At 40.4% G+C, this 17,950-nt stretch overlaps 1 protein-coding gene across 1 annotated transcript; it reads left to right on the top strand.

The window, feature by feature from the left end:
* The first annotated feature begins 1,797 nt into the window (after positions 1–1,797).
* Positions 1,798–17,362, top strand: LOC129833056 (transcription factor MafK-like). Its single transcript, XM_055897306.1, has 3 exons — positions 1,798–1,999; positions 12,732–12,809; positions 12,900–17,362. The coding sequence occupies exons 2-3, from the start codon at positions 12,765–12,767 to the stop codon at positions 13,335–13,337; spliced, it is 483 nt and encodes a 160-aa protein (XP_055753281.1). The 5' UTR covers positions 1,798–1,999; positions 12,732–12,764; the 3' UTR covers positions 13,338–17,362.
* Positions 17,363–17,950: the final 588 nt, after the last annotated feature.

The following is a 17,950-nucleotide window of genomic DNA, read 5'->3' as shown; positions in this document are numbered from 1 at the left end:
TTATAGTTTCATATCCCAGTACACTACTGTGTAATATTGATTTAGTCAAAACAAAGACATGAACAGACAAGTCCTGCCTCAGGTAAAGGCTTCGACACTGCTGGAGTGGAACATAGGGGACACATTTTTCTAATAAATCGACCACATGATCAATAAAATAATGAATTGCCGACAGCCCAACTATACACCAAGCCAAACAATCCCATGCCACAGTGCACTTTCAATTATATTTTTAATTACAAGAATGCTCAGGGGGGGATTACAGACGCATATAAACTATTGCGAACATAACCTGATGTTAATTCTGTTGACAAGATGTGCTCTAATAAAGCAGGTTTGGGCATTGCTTTAGAATGAGAACCACCCATAACACAAACTTGAGTAATTACTCATCTCATAAGCTGCATTTGCTATCAACTTTAAATGTACTCTGCATGAGAGATCCCAGCACATCAATGTACAATTTAGTCCATATGCCTCTACTGAGGAAAACGCTCATGTGTTGAATCACCCATGGCAATGGTCTTCCACAGAAATACAACCAGACACCAACCTCCTGGCTCTCGGCCCAGCTACAGTGGGTGAACTCCATAGGAGTTAGTCAGTTCCTTTGCTAGGAAATTAGTGGGAATCTTTTTTCTTATTGTTTACAGTGTAATGGAGAGGTCCTCACTAAAGACATCCTGATTTGAACCAATGTATTAATGCATATTGTAAGGAGCAAGTTGATTATTATATGAATATAATTTAGTAATTTACAACCCCCTGACCTTTTCCATTCTCAAACCTCTGCAGCACAGTCTATGGTTGCGTTTACACAGGCAGCCCAATTCTGATCTTTTGCCACTAAATGGCCTTTTGACAGCCTTGAGGTGTGTCAGCATTGCTTATCAACTCTGTGCTCAGTTTGAGGATGTTCAATGAGATGAGCCCTAGAGTTAGGCTGTTAATGTGGATCATGTACATACACATTTTAAACATGCAGTATTAAAATTAGTAAATCATTTTTGGAAGAATATTTGATCTGTCTGTTTAAAAAAATAATAATATGCAGTGTATGACCAGATTCGTTCTTGTAGACTTACAACAAGAACAACTGAGAAGCACGTTGTGGGAGTCCTTAGTTGGGGGATACTACTAGTTTATTCTTGGAGATGTGTCATGTTTTTTTCTAAAGCATGTCACCTAAGAGAATGTCTGTCACCCTTCTCAGACTATATATTGTCTTGCATGAGAATGGTCTTGGGGCAGTAACGTAAGTGGTTAGTAAGAAGGCGGAATAAGCAAGCTTATAGTTGGGCTCAGAGCCTTCAACATTATGCAGCCTACAATAAATCCAAAACTCTAAAGAAATGTTGAAAGGACAGGACATTGGTAGACAGATGGCGCTGTTTCTTCTATTAACCAGTGAGGCAGTAATTTTAGGGTCAGATTACCTCAAAAAATGATAATTCTCTAATATAAAATTATGGGAAAATATATGGGATAGGGATTCTCTAATAGTTATTTTGTCACCAGAAAAACGAACATTGTGCAATCAGGTGCGCATGGAATTACTGAATCGGCATATAACAAGCTAAAACATGTGCTGACATTGTTTGTGAAGTATTAATAGCCTATTTATAGTTGGATAGCCATCATTAGTATAATAATGATTTAATCTACACATTATCTCGCAAATGTTCCCTGAAGTATTCGCAAACTGCGTCTCCCGTCTATTTCCAGCTTCCCCTAGTTTCCCGCCTCGTTCACGTCAGCAGAAAGTTATTTTCATGAATGGAGGGGGCGGTCACGAGAAATTGGTGACGAGAATGCTTGCGGAAGCTCGGAGTGGAATGTTGATACATTGTTGTTGTTTTGTAGTTAATTTAGTACGGGGATACATTTCTGTTCGACTGCTGGACGCCTTTCAGAATTGCGACAAGTAACTTCAACCCGTATAGGACGGAAACTTCACAAGCTTTACGCTTTCCCGACGGAGAATATCCGCTTTCATAAGGTGAGGGTACGAGCGCTTTTCTGGGAGATGTTTTGACATTCCTCTCTAAAATTGCTGATCCTATCACGGTGACAGATTCGATTTTACCCATGTATCAACAAGTAAGATCAGGTTTAACCAAACATTTAATTTACATGTTATCAACGTACTTGGTACATTTTATTTAGGCCCATCTTAACACTTTTAAACAGTTTACAAACTTTTATGGTTATTTACAAATATTTGTCTGCTGTATGGACACGTGTTGGAGTAGCGTAACGCCAGAAATTAACTTTATTCACTCTTGAAGTTGTTAAAATGTAACAATTTAACAAATCGTGTTTTTCTGAATTGTTTTTATTTTTTATTCCATCTATTTACCCATCGTAATATTTTGAATGATAATGTTTTACTTCTGCCTCTTAATAACTTGAAAATGTGTAATATTTTCAGAGATCTATTACTGTATCCATATCGTTGTCCACATAGCGTACGGTAGCCTACTTTTATATTTACGACTGAAGGAAATAACACGTGGTTTGGGTTTTAGAATTCTGAGTCAAAGTGCACGGTGTGGGGATAGACCACCAGGAGGATAGTAAAGCGGATAAAAATAATGAAGACGGAGCCGAGTTATACAACGTTGCCCCTGATTCAGACATGAGTAATAATTCGATTTGCTTGTTTTCCTATATCAAGGCCCTTAAGTGTGTGGGCTACTGTAATTATCAGCAAGCATGGCAGTGTTTATTTTCCTTAAATGAAGTATATACTGTAGAAGTTAGATTTATGTTCAGTTAATTATATGGAATCTGCAATGTACAGTGCCTTCAGAAAGTGTTCACACCCTTGACTTTTTCCACATTTTGTTGTTACAGCCTGAATTTAAAATTAATTAAATTGAGATTTCACTGGTCTACTACACAATGCCCCTTAATGTCAAAGTGGAATTATGTTTGCGCTGCTAAGGTAAGCAATAGTATATTTTGGTAGACAGAATAGCAAAGACAGATGGTACTCTTTGGTAAAAGGGGTACATTGTATAAAAAAAAATTATGTTTACAAGTTAAGTAAAAAATGAAAAGCTGAATTGTCTTGTTATGGCATGCCTAAATACACTACATGACCAAAAGTATGTGGACATTTGCTCTTCGAACATCTCATTCCAAAATCATGGGCATTAATATGGAGTTGGTCCCCCTTTTGCTGCTATAACCGTCTCCACTCTTCTGGGAAGGCTTGCTTAAATACAGCCACAAGAGCATTCGTGAGGTGGGGAACTGATGTTGGGCGATTAGGCCTGGCTCGCAGTCAGCATTTCAATTCATCCCAAAGGTGTTCGGTGGGGTTGAGGTCAGGGCTCTGTGCAGGCCAGTCAAGTTATTCCACACTTATCTCAACAAACCATTTCTGTATGGCCCTCGCTTTGTGCACGGGGTCATTGTCATGCTGAGACTGGAATTACCATTTCATTTTTGGTGGGTAAATATGTCCTAGAGAGATTTACATGGTTATTAAAATGTCACGCCAGGGCAAGCCTAAATGAAACACAGCCCTTATTTTAAATGTTTCTAAAATCCCCAATGGGAAAAATGTATGGTGAAAAAAGGATTGGAACCATTTCCCTGTTTGACCGTTAGCCTTTATGGATATTATGACTCATGCTGTGGTACTCTATAGTGTTTAACATGATATTTGAATGGCTACTTAATCGCTACAACCCACACATACAAGACCAGGGAGGTTTTCCAATTTGTAGGGCACCTATTTGTAGATGGGTAAAAATAAAAAAGTAGATGTTGAAAATAACTTTGAGCATAGCGAAGTTATTAAATACACGTTTGATGGTGTATCAATATACCCAGTCACTACAAAGAAACAGATGTCCTTCCTAACGCCGCTAAAACACAGGGCCAAATCTACACTGGAGTTGCTTACCAAGAAGACAGTGAATGTTCCTGAGTGGCAGAGTTACAGTTTGACTTGAATCTACTTGAAAATCAATGGCAAGACCTGAAAATGGTTATCTAGCAATGATCAACAACCAAATTGACAGCTTGAATAATTTTGAAAATAATAATGGAAAAATGTTGCACAATTCAAGTGTGGAAAGCTCTTAAGCCGTGTTCACATTGGCAGTTTGAAGTCTCAAATCCTATTTATTTGCATATCTGATTCAAATCTGTTATTTTTCCTGCAGTCTGAACTCCACATGGAGTCGGATATTTCAAGCCGCCTTCGTAGCTGGTTTGAAGTCCGATACAAATCTGATTGGTGGCCGTGTGACTTGTCTGAATGGTCATATCATGTTGCTTGCGAGCTACTCTGTTGACAGTTTGACAAGAACACGTGGTAGTTAAGTAGCTTGTTAATTGTTTACAAACTAATTAGTGAATGTGCTAAACAGCTACCTAGCTAGCTAGTTGACTGCCATGGATAGCCAAAAAGGACTTCTTTTGAAAGATGGGTCATCCTATCCTTTGAGGATTTAAGTGTTCTTACACTGATTTTTAACATTCAAGCAACTGGGAAACATCCATGGCAGGCATTTTCACCTTAGCTTACTACATAACTTCAGAGTGATGGGAAGCACGAACGCCACCATCAATCAGCCTACACCACCATGCACACGCCCGTCGGGAGTATGACAACAAGCGTAGCCATGTCAGCAAATGACTGCTGTCTGAACACAACTGATTTGAGCCTTAAAGCCTGCAGTGTGAACAAGGCTTTAGAGACTTACCCAGAAAGACACACCTGTAATCGCTGCCTAAGGTGATTTGACAAAGTATTTACTCAGGGGTGTGAATACTTAGTGCCAGTCAAAAGTTGGGACACACCTACTCATTCAAGGAATAAAAACCCTTGAATGAGTAGGTGTGTCCCAACTTTTGACTGGTACTGTATGTATATGAGATATTTCATTTTCAATTAATTAGCAAAAATGTCTAAACATGTTTTCACCATGCCATTGTGGGCAATTGTGTGTAAATGGTTGAGAAAAATCTAATCCATTTTGAACTCAGGCTGTAAAACAACAATATTTGTGGAGTAAGTCAAGGGGTATGAATACTTTCTGAAGGCTAGTGTCTAGTGTGGTGCTGTGTCCTATTGAATACTACTGTAGACATTCCCAAAGACAAATTGTTAGTGCTGTATCAGTGATTTCGTTCTTTATCCTATACCCTGGTTTGACAGTAGAGAGAGTGCCATAGTCGGTGGTTCAGCAGAATCTCGTTTGGAAGCCACAGTGTCACAGGCCAATATGAAATTGAATCTACGGGCCTGCTGTCAAAGCAATAATTTTTAGATCACACACACACACACAAAAGCTTGTTGCTACGCTGACTGTTGTCTCTGCCTTTGTCCCGTTGCCCAGCTTTATAGAATAAACAAAGATAAATCCTTATCAATTTCATATTTTGGTGCTGACTGCATATCTCCAGACTGGGATCATATTCTTGGACATTTGACCTTTACTGTCATTGTGATTTATATGGAAAATATGAGAGGAGTCTTTTCTCATCCAAAACTTTCCACAGTGTATGAGGGCCTTGAAACCTTGTCTAAGAGTCACTGTTGATGAGGTATATGTGGTGGTGGTGGTGACCTCCCACACCAAGTGCATCATATCTATGCTCTGTCATGAGGTTAACATGTGGCTTGGTTCCCAATGTGATATCTGGAGGAGAGAGAGGGTTTATCATCTTCTGCTCTCTCACTTCCATACCCAACATTTCAGCATGACAATATGATGTATACATACTCATAATGGTTAATGTTGCCCACAGTTTTCATAGTATTGAGTGTTCTCTTCCACCCCCTGTACTCATTGTGGGTTTTGCAGTGTGTTGTGAAAGTGAAATTACTGTGGTTAGTGAAAAGGTATGACTCAAAAGGAAACCCAAGTCAGATATTTTTATGTGTAAACTTCCTTTTTAACTGTGAAACGTGTAACTTCATTTCCTTACTATGTGTTCTAATCATTTATTTCTAGAGGCAAAGACCATGTCATAAGAATTACACAGACATGACAGATTACAAATATTTACAGTACTGTATTACATGTACAGATTAACAGTCCCCTTAACAAGTTTACACTGAAGCATGGAGAGATATACATTGGCATCTCTCCACAAGTGCCCCTTAGGTGCCTGTGTTGTACCAACCACCCGGATCTGCACCCAGCCCATTCCTGCTTCTCTGAATGACTTCCTGGATCTCAGACCAATGCTCTCGCCACACTGTGTGGAGGGATCGTCTCGAGTAAAGTGCCTTGTTTTTGTAATTATGGTATTAGGTGGTATACAGTAAACAAGGAGAAATGTCTGCAACTTTCTCACTTTTACATCTGAGAACTTGGGTATGCAGACTGAATAAGAATATTAACAACTTAATGGAGAGCTGGGATTGGATTAATGACTGTTGTTTTTCTCCTGCTGATGTAATCTCAAGTCTCTTGTTTAACAAGTACTGAACTCCTTTGTTATTTGAAGTTGGAAAATGTAATAGTAATTTGTTTTCTCATTGATCTTCATTGTTATTCAATGTATACTATGGAATGGCTTTAGTTAGGTAATAACTGGACAGATTTTGTCCTTGCTGTGTGCGTACTTGGCATTCTTTTGAATCCCTATGTCCCCAGCTGGAAAGTCACTTCACTCAGATATCTACCTCCTCCCTTTTCTGCAAAAAAGTTCCGCCGGTTATGCCAGCCGTTTCCTGCACTTTTCCTTCTGCCCTGCGAAACAACGTGATTTTCCAGGGAACGTCAGTTTGGGAGGGTGTGATTCCCTGCCGGTCGTCCTAGTTCTTACCAGTAAACAGCATGACTCATGGCTCGGCTATGCTCTCCATTTCCTTTACATAACATCTCTCCAAATGTGCTGCGCTGGAGTGCAGAGCAGAGTGCACCACCACAGCATAGTCTGGAGGAAGGCTCTCTCCTCCCCAACTCACTGAGAAAACAGAGGAGACATTCTGAACAGAAGGGAGCTCCATCAAGCTCTCTCTCCTCTGAGGAACTTAGCGCGTCTGTTTTCCACCGAACCCAAACTCCAAAACTAATAGAAAAGAGAAGGAAAACAAGGCAAGCCAACACTTCATCTATCACTAGGACCTGAGCACTCAGCTCTTTGATGTGCTGTTTCTTTTAGCGAAACGTCAGGCCTCAGGCCTCATAAACCAAGCACACAGATTTGAATTTGAGCTGATGTCTGAATGACAAAAACTAAATGGAGTCACATTTCACACATTGTCTCTGGACTAATACCATAACAGGCCTGCAGCTTATTAGTTTGTTTATCTAGCCAGGTCACGATCACTGCTTAAAAGGCAGTTATTTGTCCATTATTAATGGTTACTGCCTGGGCTGATACTGTGGTGCTGATTTAATATGCACCTTAGTAAAACTCATTCTCGAGTATTTTAGCAAAGCTATAGCCCTAGTTCTTGGCTCAAGCTTTGAGTAAGTCATTAATGTCAATTACACTGAATGACTAAACAACAAACTATGACAAAGTTTATGTTCACTTTTTGCAACCGAGTTCAATTGGGCAGAGAACAGTGATTATTAGCAGTTGGGCTGCATCCGGAGCCTACAGTAATGTTGTCAGTTGGACTTGTGTGCTTTGATACGATGAGTAATTTCCTCATGATCTGGACTACGTGAGCTGATGAAATATGGTGCTGAAATCATCAGGCCTTTCCTGTGGCCAGAAAATAGTTTATATTTTCCATCTGTTTAGCCACCACTTTGTATGTAAATGCTCATCATGGAAACTTAAGTGTTGTCTAACTAAGTTATTTATTTTAATTTGATTTTTTTTCACCTTTATTTAATCAGGTAGGCCAGTGGAGAACAAGTTCTCATTTACAACTGCGACCTGGCCAAGATAAAGCAAAGCAGTGCGACACAAACAACAACACAGAGTTACACATGGAATAAACAAATGTACAGTCAATAACACAATAGAAAACATCTATATACAGTGTGTGCAAATGAGGTAAGGGAGGTAAGGCAATAAATAGGCCATGGTGGCGAAGTAATTACAATTTAGCAATTAAACACTGGAGTGATAGATGTGCAGAAGATGAATGTGCAAGTAGAGATACTGGGGTGCAAAGGAGCAAAAGAATAAATAACAATATGGGGATGAGGTAGTTGGATGGTCTATGTACAGGTACAATGCTCTGTGAGTTGCTCTGACAGTTGATGTTTAAAGTTAGTGAGGGAGATATGAGGCTTCAGGGATTTTAGCAATTTTTTTCCAGTCATTGGCAGCAGAGAACTGGAAGGAAAAGCGGCCAAAGGAGGAATAGGCTTTGGGGGTGACCAGTGAAATATACCTGCTGGAACGCGTGCTGCTACGATGACCAGTGAGCTGAAATATGGCAGGGCTTGACCTAGCAAAGACTTAGAGATGACCTGGAGCCAGTTGGTTTGGTGACGAATATGAAGCGAGGGCCAGCCAAAGAGAGCATACAGGTCGCAGTGGTGGGTAGTATATGGGGCTTTGGTGACAAAACGGATGGCACTGTGATAGACTGCATCCAATTTGTTGGGTAGAGTGTTGGAGGCTATTTTGTAAATGACATTGCCGAAGTCAAGGATTGGTAGGATGGTCAGTTTTATGAGGGTATGTTTGGCAGCATGAGTGAAGAATGCTTTGTTGCAAAATAGGAAGCCAATTCTAGATTTAATTTTGGATTGGAGATGCTTAATGTGAGTCTGGAAGGAGAGTTTACAGTCTAACCAGACACCTAGGTATTCGTAATTGTCCACATATTCTAAGTCTGAACCATCCAGAGTAGTGATGCTGGACGGGCGGGCAGGTGCGGGCAGCGATCGGTTGAAGAGCATACATATAGTTTTACTTGCATTTAAGAGCAGTTGTAAGCCACGTAAGGAGAGTTATATGGCATTGAAGCTCGTCTGGAGGTTAGTTAACAGTGTCCAAAGAAGGGCCAGAAGTATACAGAATGGTGTCGTCTGCGTAGAGGTGGATCAGAGAATCACCAGCAGCAAGAGCGACATCATTGATGTATACAGAGAAAAGAGTTGGCCCAAGAATTGAACCCTGTGGCACCCCCATAGACTGCCAGAGGTCCGGACAACAGGCCCTGTGATTTTGATACACTGACCTCTGTCTGAGAAGTAGTTGGTGAACCAGGCGAGGCAGTCATTTGAGAAACCAAGGCTGTCGAGTCTGCCGATAAGAATGTGGTGATTGACAGAGTCGAAAGCCTTGGCCAGGTCGATGAATACGGCTGCACAGTATTGTCTTTTATCGATGGCGGTTATGTTATCGTTTAGGACCTTGAGCGTGGCCGAGGTGCACCCATGACCCGCTCGGAAACCAGATTGCATAGCGGAGATTCGGGATTCCAAGATTGGGATTTGAAATGGTTGGTGATCTGTTTGTTAACTTGGCTTTCAAAGACCTTAGAAAGGCAGGGTGGGATAGATATAGGTCTGTAGCAGTTTTGGTCTAGAGTGTCTCCCCCTTTTGAAGAGGGGAATGACCGCGGCAGCTTTCCAATCTTTGTGGATCTCAGACGATACGAAAGAGAGGTTGAACAGGCTAGTAATAGGGGTTGCAACAATTGCGGTGGATAATTTTGGAAAGAGATTGTCCAGATTGTCTAGCCCAGCTTATTTGTAGGGGTCCAGGTTTTGCAACTCTTTCAGAACATCAGCTATCTGGATTTGGGTGAAGGAGAAATGGGGGAGGTTTGGGCAAGTTGCTGTGGGGGGTGCAGGGCTGTTGACTGGGGTAAGGGTAGCCAGGTGGAAAGCATGACCAGCCATAGAAAAATGCTTATTGAAATTCTCAATTATCGTGGATTTATCAGTGGTGACGGTGTTTCCTAGCCTCGGTGCAGTGGGCAACTGGGAGGAGGTGTTCTTATTCTCCATTGAATTTAGTGTCCCAGAACTTTTTGGAGTTTGTGCTACAGGATGCAAATTAGGGATAGTCCTACTCTGTATCCCTGTTAGTTGTCAACACTTGATTCATTCTGGCTGTTGTTAGACTTAGATATGAGACGCATCTGAATTCCAGACATTTATAAGATTTTACAGCGACGTCTTTTCATCTGAGTAGACTAAGCCCTCCTCTCAGAGATGGGTGCATTACACAGGATGTATTCTGAATATATTTATCCTCCCAATTGAAACTTGGGGCCTCTTTCCTTTGTGTTTGTGCTCAGTCAGGAATGTGGTTGTGTTATCCACACTTCAGCCACCTTCTATGGCTTTACTTTGAGGTCTTCTCCGACACGAGTTGAAGCACTCAAAAAGGTGAAAAGGGAAATAGTTTTCTGGAGGACCGTCAAATGTGCACAGTCAAAAGCGGTACTGAATTGTAAAATGTGCCCGTTGCTCGTCCTGAAAGATGATCAAAATAGGGATTTGGTCTTTGGACATTACTGCTCTTTTCCTCTCTGGAAGAAGGAAAGCTGCAAAGTGGGACCTTAAGAGCTCGACATAGTGCCATTTGCAAAAACAGAGAGGAGCACATGCAGAAGGAATTTGAAGGTAACAACGTGGCCTCTGAGCTGTGACGCTTGAGCACCCCGTGTATGGAGAGAGAGGCCTTTTTCCATCCCATTTCATGATATTGAAGTCTCACGGAATATTACCCAGGGTCTCCCCCCTGATGCAACGGTTCAAAACAGGCTCTTTCAGCCAACTTGCTGGAACGTTGTCTTACATTTTTGGCTGGCCGTGTAGTGCTGGATTCAAAGTTGCATACATGTGCCAAAATAAGGCAATGCTGTATGCTTTTCTCTACTCTGTTTCCTTTAGTTAAGTAGAAAACCCAAGTGAATTTCAAATAAGGTTCAAAGGGGATGGCCAAAACAAGTAATCAGATGTGATGGTTCACCGAACATGTTGTCATGTGGTTCTTAAATCCACACAAAACAGAAGAATCTATTGGTTCATTTTCCAAGTTAGGATTGTGTGTGTCCTCTCTCCCACATTCATGTATCCCTTCATTACAGAAACATGCGGCCAGGCATAGGCTGTACCTCCGGTGTGGTTTTACAAAAGGCAAAACAGATGGCGGACTAAGAACTTATTAGTGATCTGTTCTGCTTCAGTGGCCAAAGCCAGTGAACTTTCCATTATCATCAGACCAATCATTTGGCATTCTGCCCCTTTCCACTTAGGAGCTCTGACTAAGACTTTCGATGCAAGAACAGTGTTTCTATTGTAGATACAGTGCAACCACTTCAGCTCTTCAACACAAGGTCAACCCAGCAACAGCTGTCAGAAACTGCTGTGATCAGCGATCTATATTTATTTCCAGGGGCATGAGGTGAACTTCCCTAAAGGAATAGTCATTAAAACCTCACCCTTTGGGTTGTTGTATCTTGTTCGAGAAAGTGCAGCTCAAAGCGCCGGATGGAATATTTGGCCTCTTAATGAGGTATCACATGTTCACCTAAATTGTTTAGCTGGCAGAATTTTGCGTCAGCAGCACAGTGAGCTAAATATACCCAGCAGCGTTAAATAAGGGCATGTAGCAGCTCAGGAAAGCCCAGTGTAATACGAGCCAGACAAGCAGACAAGTCCTAAACCAAATAGTACATTGTCTCACTACAAAAATAAACCCATGACTGTAAGGGAAACTATTCCTCTGTGACACACGATCTTCAGGAATTTCCCACATATCTACAGGACTGTAAAGTTCAGTATGACCATAAATGTAAGCTTGTGTTTGTTGGGTAGTTTTACTGTTGGGTAGTTTTACTGTTGACATAGGCATTTGTTCTGTGTTATAAAGAGGAAACTCATACGGGTCAATGTAGCACATGTTAGGTTAAATAGTACTGTATCTTAAAAGAGACTATGCATCAGGTCTGAGGGAAGTGAAAAATAGAAGCCAATGTTCAGAGTTTATGAGACTGTTATTGTACACACTCCCTAAACTATTGGTGATCCTCACTTAAAGTTCTTCAAACTGACCTGCCCTTGTAATGTCTACCATGTGTATGACAGGGTTATGAATGAGACTTGTTTACCCTTTGGCTGACCATGTGACTATACTCCCAACCCAATTTTCAGGGCGTTTCCATGGCAGCCATCGCAGAGGGAGCAAGTCAGGGTGCTGAAATGGAGCCCTGGGAGAATGTGCGCCTTTTATTCAGTCAGGCACACAGCAGCTCTCTCTCTCTCTTTCTCTCTCTCTCTTTGGCCATGGCAGTAGTCACAAAGGCATGCGTTTCACTGTAGTGTTCAGATAGGTCTTTTTCTAAAACCAATTTTGATCAAAATAGGCCATGCCCAGTTTCTAAGCAGAGGGCTCAGACAAGCTGTGTGGTGAGAGCTGACCTGTTTCTATTCTTGCGGTCTTGCTACGGTCTAGTGAACTACATTGTGAGGGCCCTCCCTACAGCAGTAAGTTAACAGGTTTGCCCAACAGTCTGTGTATTCATTGTCATCTTTCAGTGTGATGCTGACCTCTGCTGGCAGTCTCTGTTACTAGAAAATCTACTGAGCTGGTTACAGTTACTAGAAAATCTACTGAGCTGGTTACAGATGACGTAACTAACCCAGGAATGTTGTTGTGGGATCTCTTCAATAGATTTCTTAGGAAAGGGGAGTGGCTTCTTAGGATGGCTGTATCTGAACTTGGCTACACTCATAACACTTTAATTTCACAACGAATACACTACATTATGCATACAAATATATTTGAATACATTTTTTATTTATTCCAATCACAATTTTCCCTTTGTTTTGCAGTGTGACGTCTGTGGGATTCTGGCCAGTTTATGCATGCAGGGTATGACGACTCAGTTTAAAGGAAACAAGACTTTAAAGGTAATTTTGTATTCGTACACTGTATCTTTTAATGTGAATGATGAGTTCAGGAAAGGTCCAGAATCTCATCAATGGCTGTCTCTGTTGCAGGTTAAGAAGGAGGTGGGTGAGAATGCTCCGGCCCTCTGTGATGACGAGCTGGTGGCCATGTCGGTGCGCGAGCTCAACACACACCTGCGCGGGCTGACCAAGGAGGACGTGGTGCGGCTGAAGCAGCGGCGGAGGACCCTGAAGAACCGCGGCTATGCCGCCAGCTGCCGCATCAAGCGGGTCACCCAGAAGGAGGAGCTGGAGAGGCAGAAGCAGGATCTGCAGCACGAGGTAGACAAGCTGGCCCGGGAGAACGCCAGCATGAGGCTGGAGCTGGACGCCCTGCGAGCCAAGTATGAGGCCCTGCAGTGCTTCGCCCGGACTGTCACCTGCGGGCCTCTCTCACCAGGCAAGGTGGCCACCACCAGTGTTATCACCATCATCAAGTCTACAAACAACCATAACTCCAGCCCAACCTCCTTCTCAGCTCCCTCTTAGTTGTGAGAGGACTGAGCTCTTGTCTCTCCGTCCTGCCTGGTCCTTACCGGTTCCGACCCGATCCAGCCTGAAACCAATGGCACCTGACCCATGCTGAGAGGAAGCTCAGTAATTAGACTGAGGGAAGGGGGTGGGATGGCCACTAGCTCTGTGTGATGATAACAACATGATGCTGCATTCATTCTCTACTCTCTTTCTCTCGCATACTGTACATAATCTACATTGTCTGTGCACTGAGCTACACCCTCCCCAGCACCGGCAGGGCATTGGGCCTCTCTGACCCTCTCTCCTTGACTGATGGCAGAGATTAGCTCATACTACAGTGTGAGTGGATACTTGATATTATACATCGCGATGGCAGCACTGGTCTGAGACAGCTCTGATGCCTGTGGTATCTTGCATTTACAGAGTATAAAGTAATATATTATTGTAATAATTACCGTATTAATACATTATAAATATTTAAAATAACAAACAAAAAAATGCTGATCTAAGCCTAAAAGCCTTTCTTCTTTATATAAAAGCATATGCTAATGTCTCAATGAAAATTGAGGCATTGAAGCTTTTGCCTTAAAATGATCTCGGATTGATCTCTCAGTAATATTCATTTTTTTTGTCACTCTTATACAGTATGTTCAATATTTTAAGCTTTAATATTTCCAATTTCAAGGGCAGCTTGAAAACTGTAAAAATATATATATATTTGCTAACTGACCAAGCATGTTTAGCTGGATGAACCTGGCCCTTTTGACATTGGAAAACTTTTATCTGGTTTAGACTGTAGATTAGACTTGCAGGTATATAGCATTATAGCATAGCCTACATAAAAGAATACAAACATAATCATGGGTTATCCTCCTTACAGCTGTGAGGAACTAAATCTACAGTACAAGTAAAATACAAATTAGGCTACATCAGACAAATGACAGATCATTGAATGGCACTTACTATGAAACTTAGGTCACGGTGTAAAAGTACCACAATCACTTGGTTCGCAAATGTTAAATCATATAGCTGCAAATTTACATCTAAAATCATAGGATACCTGAAGCATCTTTTTGGGAAATACCGCAGTCCATTCTGGTATTACTTTAGCTATGGGAGATTGTATGATGCTGATCATAGTTTGTGGTCTATCCCAGAATTGCTAAAGTTGCAGCTAGTTTATAACTATTGCCACGGGTGGCATATTTATTTTATGATAATAAGACAAGCACTTGCCTCTGAACTTTCCTCTCCGTGCTATGCCATATTTCATGGTAGGTAATCCATATTGGATGTAGTGATAATGGGAGCTGCCTTGACAAATGAAATGCAATTCAATGGATTCCTGTATATTACAGACTTAAGCTAGAGCCTCTGTTTTAGTTTCAATGCAAGAGAAGGAAAATTGAAGCTCTCAACTGCCTCCTGTCACTTTACATTGAGAACTCCGTCCTCTTAGAAATCATTCCTACTGTTGGGTCATCTGAAAGTGCTGCTGCCGGTGTTGGTAACTCTCTGAAACAGTAGACATTGAACATAAATGCTTTTGACACAGACTCTTGGGTAAGAGGAATCCTGGCATGGAACTCAAGAAAAAAAACTCAAGGAATGGTGTCATGACCAAATCCAATGGCACGTTAGCTTCAAATGTTACCCTTAAACAAGCACAGGTTGAGTATGCTTTTATGAAGGGTATAAGTTTCAGTTCTAGATAATTATCTAGAATCTATAGTTTTTGCATTTCAGCACTTATCAAAGTTAGTCACGAGTGAAGTCTAGAGTTGGCTCTTGTCAAGGTTTTCTCTTACCCCAGTGGACATGACTTTTCCTCTTCCCCTGTTTCTTAGCTGTAAAGAGCACTAAGAGGGACTTTGCTGCTGCATGGCCCTCTGCTATTTCAGGCAGGGCCATTGCTGTGCTCTTATCATTCTCATCTTGTGTTTTCATTTGGTATATTTGTTTTTACACTTTAATTCCCATGTCTTTATATATGTGTGTATTTTTCTATAATTTTTGCTTTATTTTAGGGATATTAAATACCTGGGAGTGGTGTGATCTTGTAATCGTCCCCTGACGTAAAATTATTCTTATTCTTATTTTCTGGCCTATCTCAGCAGGATAGTTCAATTATGATCTATAGGATCAATTAAATCATAAGGAATCTATTCTGCTGACTTCATAGCTGTATTTGTGTCTTTTAAGGTCAGTTCATAATTATTACCTGCAAACTACCCTCGGCTAGTCTGCAAATTAGGCTGTCTGTGTTTACAGTCACGACTGTTTTAGAGTAGGTGGATTGGGTATATTTTGATAGGAAAGGCTTACTTGGGTAGCTAATTGCCATATGCCCACATGCTATTATAAGGAAGTTACGTTTGTATCACATTGCTAAACTCCAAGACTTTTGAAGTTTGAGTTGATGCTTTTGTGACAGCTATGAAACCGATACAACTATTACAATTTGGAGGAGAATATACAGCAGAATGCAAGTTATGAAATTACAGTTGAAGTGAAAACTCTTGAATTATTTAGCACCCTTTTCTGAACTTTACACTGACCTCTGCTGGTAGTCTTTATAAATGCTGTGAATAAGCACATTCTTTTTGATCAAATTGTTTTGGAGACTTTTGTAGTCTGATTGCATATCAATTTATAAGACTTTTATCCGTTAGTTATTGCTTTAAATTTCATTCAATTCTGTTCTAAACAAAGCCACCATACTGTCTGACTCAAATTTGAGTGCAAAACATGTACTTTTGTGTCAAAATAAACATCTAACAAAGTAGATGAATTTCTATGTACCCCAAGCTGCATTTTCCTCCCTAGTTGTATTGAAACTCACTAAAGGTTCATACACATCTACACATAGCTCTGCCAGCTGAAGATGGAGTATGGAAGCACTAGTAGTTATGCTCTTCCTGCACAGCAGGTGGCTGTGTTATCCCACAGTACCCTCGATCTAGAAATAAAGAACTTTGCTCCTAGAGTTGGATTGAACATTGACTACGGCAAATTCATATGCACAGGGCACTGTAATGAATGAAACTGCTAGCAACTAGAGGGCAATGTAGATAAGATGTATTTCTGCCATGGTTGATTGCATCTTTTCTGATATGAGCCATTATAATGCAACGGTAAGGAAATTGGATAGATGGTTCAGAAACCAAGTGGGCACTTTTAAATGTTTATCTTGTACGTTTTGCTATATGTTGCCTTTTAGGCTGCCTCTGTTAAATGATTGTATATTCTTCACCTGATTATATCTACAGTATGTTTTGTGTAGGCCTACACATCTTTCCTATATTTGCTCTGTCAGTACTACAAGCTATTTGCCATAAATGCACACAGAGCATACATGTTAAATGTCCTATGTTCAGCAGATGTACTTATAAATTGGTAAAACAGTTCCATGACATATAAAGTATGCTGCTCCAAATTAGTACTTTGTATACGTCAACATTCAAATGTAAACAAGGTGGTGGCGGGTGAAAGAATAACAGTTGTAATACAATGGATGTTATACTTTCACTCACCATCTTCCATCTTGTATCACACAATTGTATGTTAACTATAAAAAAAAAAAGTTATCGTGTGGACTTTCACAATGAATGGGATCTCAAGTTTTAATGCACAGCCACAACGACACTAGATTATATGCTAATTTGTCTAGTTTGTGGTAGTTAATGAGGCATGATGATAGTTCTATTATACCGCTTTCTAGCTGATGGTGAGTGTAAATAAAATAATGAGGCAGCACATTGAAGAGAAACCGTACCATTCGTGCGTGACCTTTCATTACTCTGCTACTAATTTGTATTTTATTTGAACTTCAATATTTATTTGATTGATTTTCCGTAAATTGTATTTTCAACATCTAAATTATTTTATTTACTTTCATTTATTTACTTTTTGCATTTAATGAAATACCCTCCTGTACAAATACAATACTTTTTGTTTCTGATTCGATTGAAAACAAGGAGGTAAATTATTCTTGTAAATAGACGTCTGTTTTTGTACTTTTAAATAAAGCTTTTTTCTCATTTTTTTGGTCTGTTTAACTCCTTGAATGATTTCAAACACTATAGGGTGATTCCTCGAAACCAGGACAAAAAAAGGCCCAGATTTTGGGGGATTTTCACAAACTTTAATCCATAGAAAGGTCCTGTGGGGGAAGGATTGTTGACAAATATTGATTTTTGTATCAAACCGTAATAGAGAAATATTGAATCAATGTTGGCATATTAATAGCAATTTGGCCTTACCCAGGCCTCCTTTAAAGGAGAGAGGGTCATTCTTCTTACCAAACCACATGACCTTTTTTTTGGAGGTGTTACCTAATTAAGGTAAGACAGTAATTCTGCTCATACACTCAACAAAAACAGTGCATTTGGAAAGTATTCAGACCTCTGACCTTTTCCACATTTTGTTACGATACAGCCTTATTCTGAAATGGATTTTAAAAAAAAATCTATCTACTCAAAATACCCCGTAATAACAAAGCAAAAAAGTTGTGTTGAAATGTTTGCAAATGTATAAAATAAAATAAAACAAAAAAAAATACATCATTTACGTGAGTATTCAGACCCTTTGCTATGAGACTTGAAATTGAGCTCAGGTGCATCCTGTTT

Source organism: Salvelinus fontinalis, chromosome 34 (assembly GCF_029448725.1).
Source record: "Salvelinus fontinalis isolate EN_2023a chromosome 34, ASM2944872v1, whole genome shotgun sequence".
Lineage (NCBI taxonomy): Eukaryota > Metazoa > Chordata > Actinopteri > Salmoniformes > Salmonidae > Salvelinus > Salvelinus fontinalis.
The sequence above is the reverse complement of the archived record's forward strand: the minus strand, read 5'-3'. Positions and strand labels throughout refer to the sequence as shown.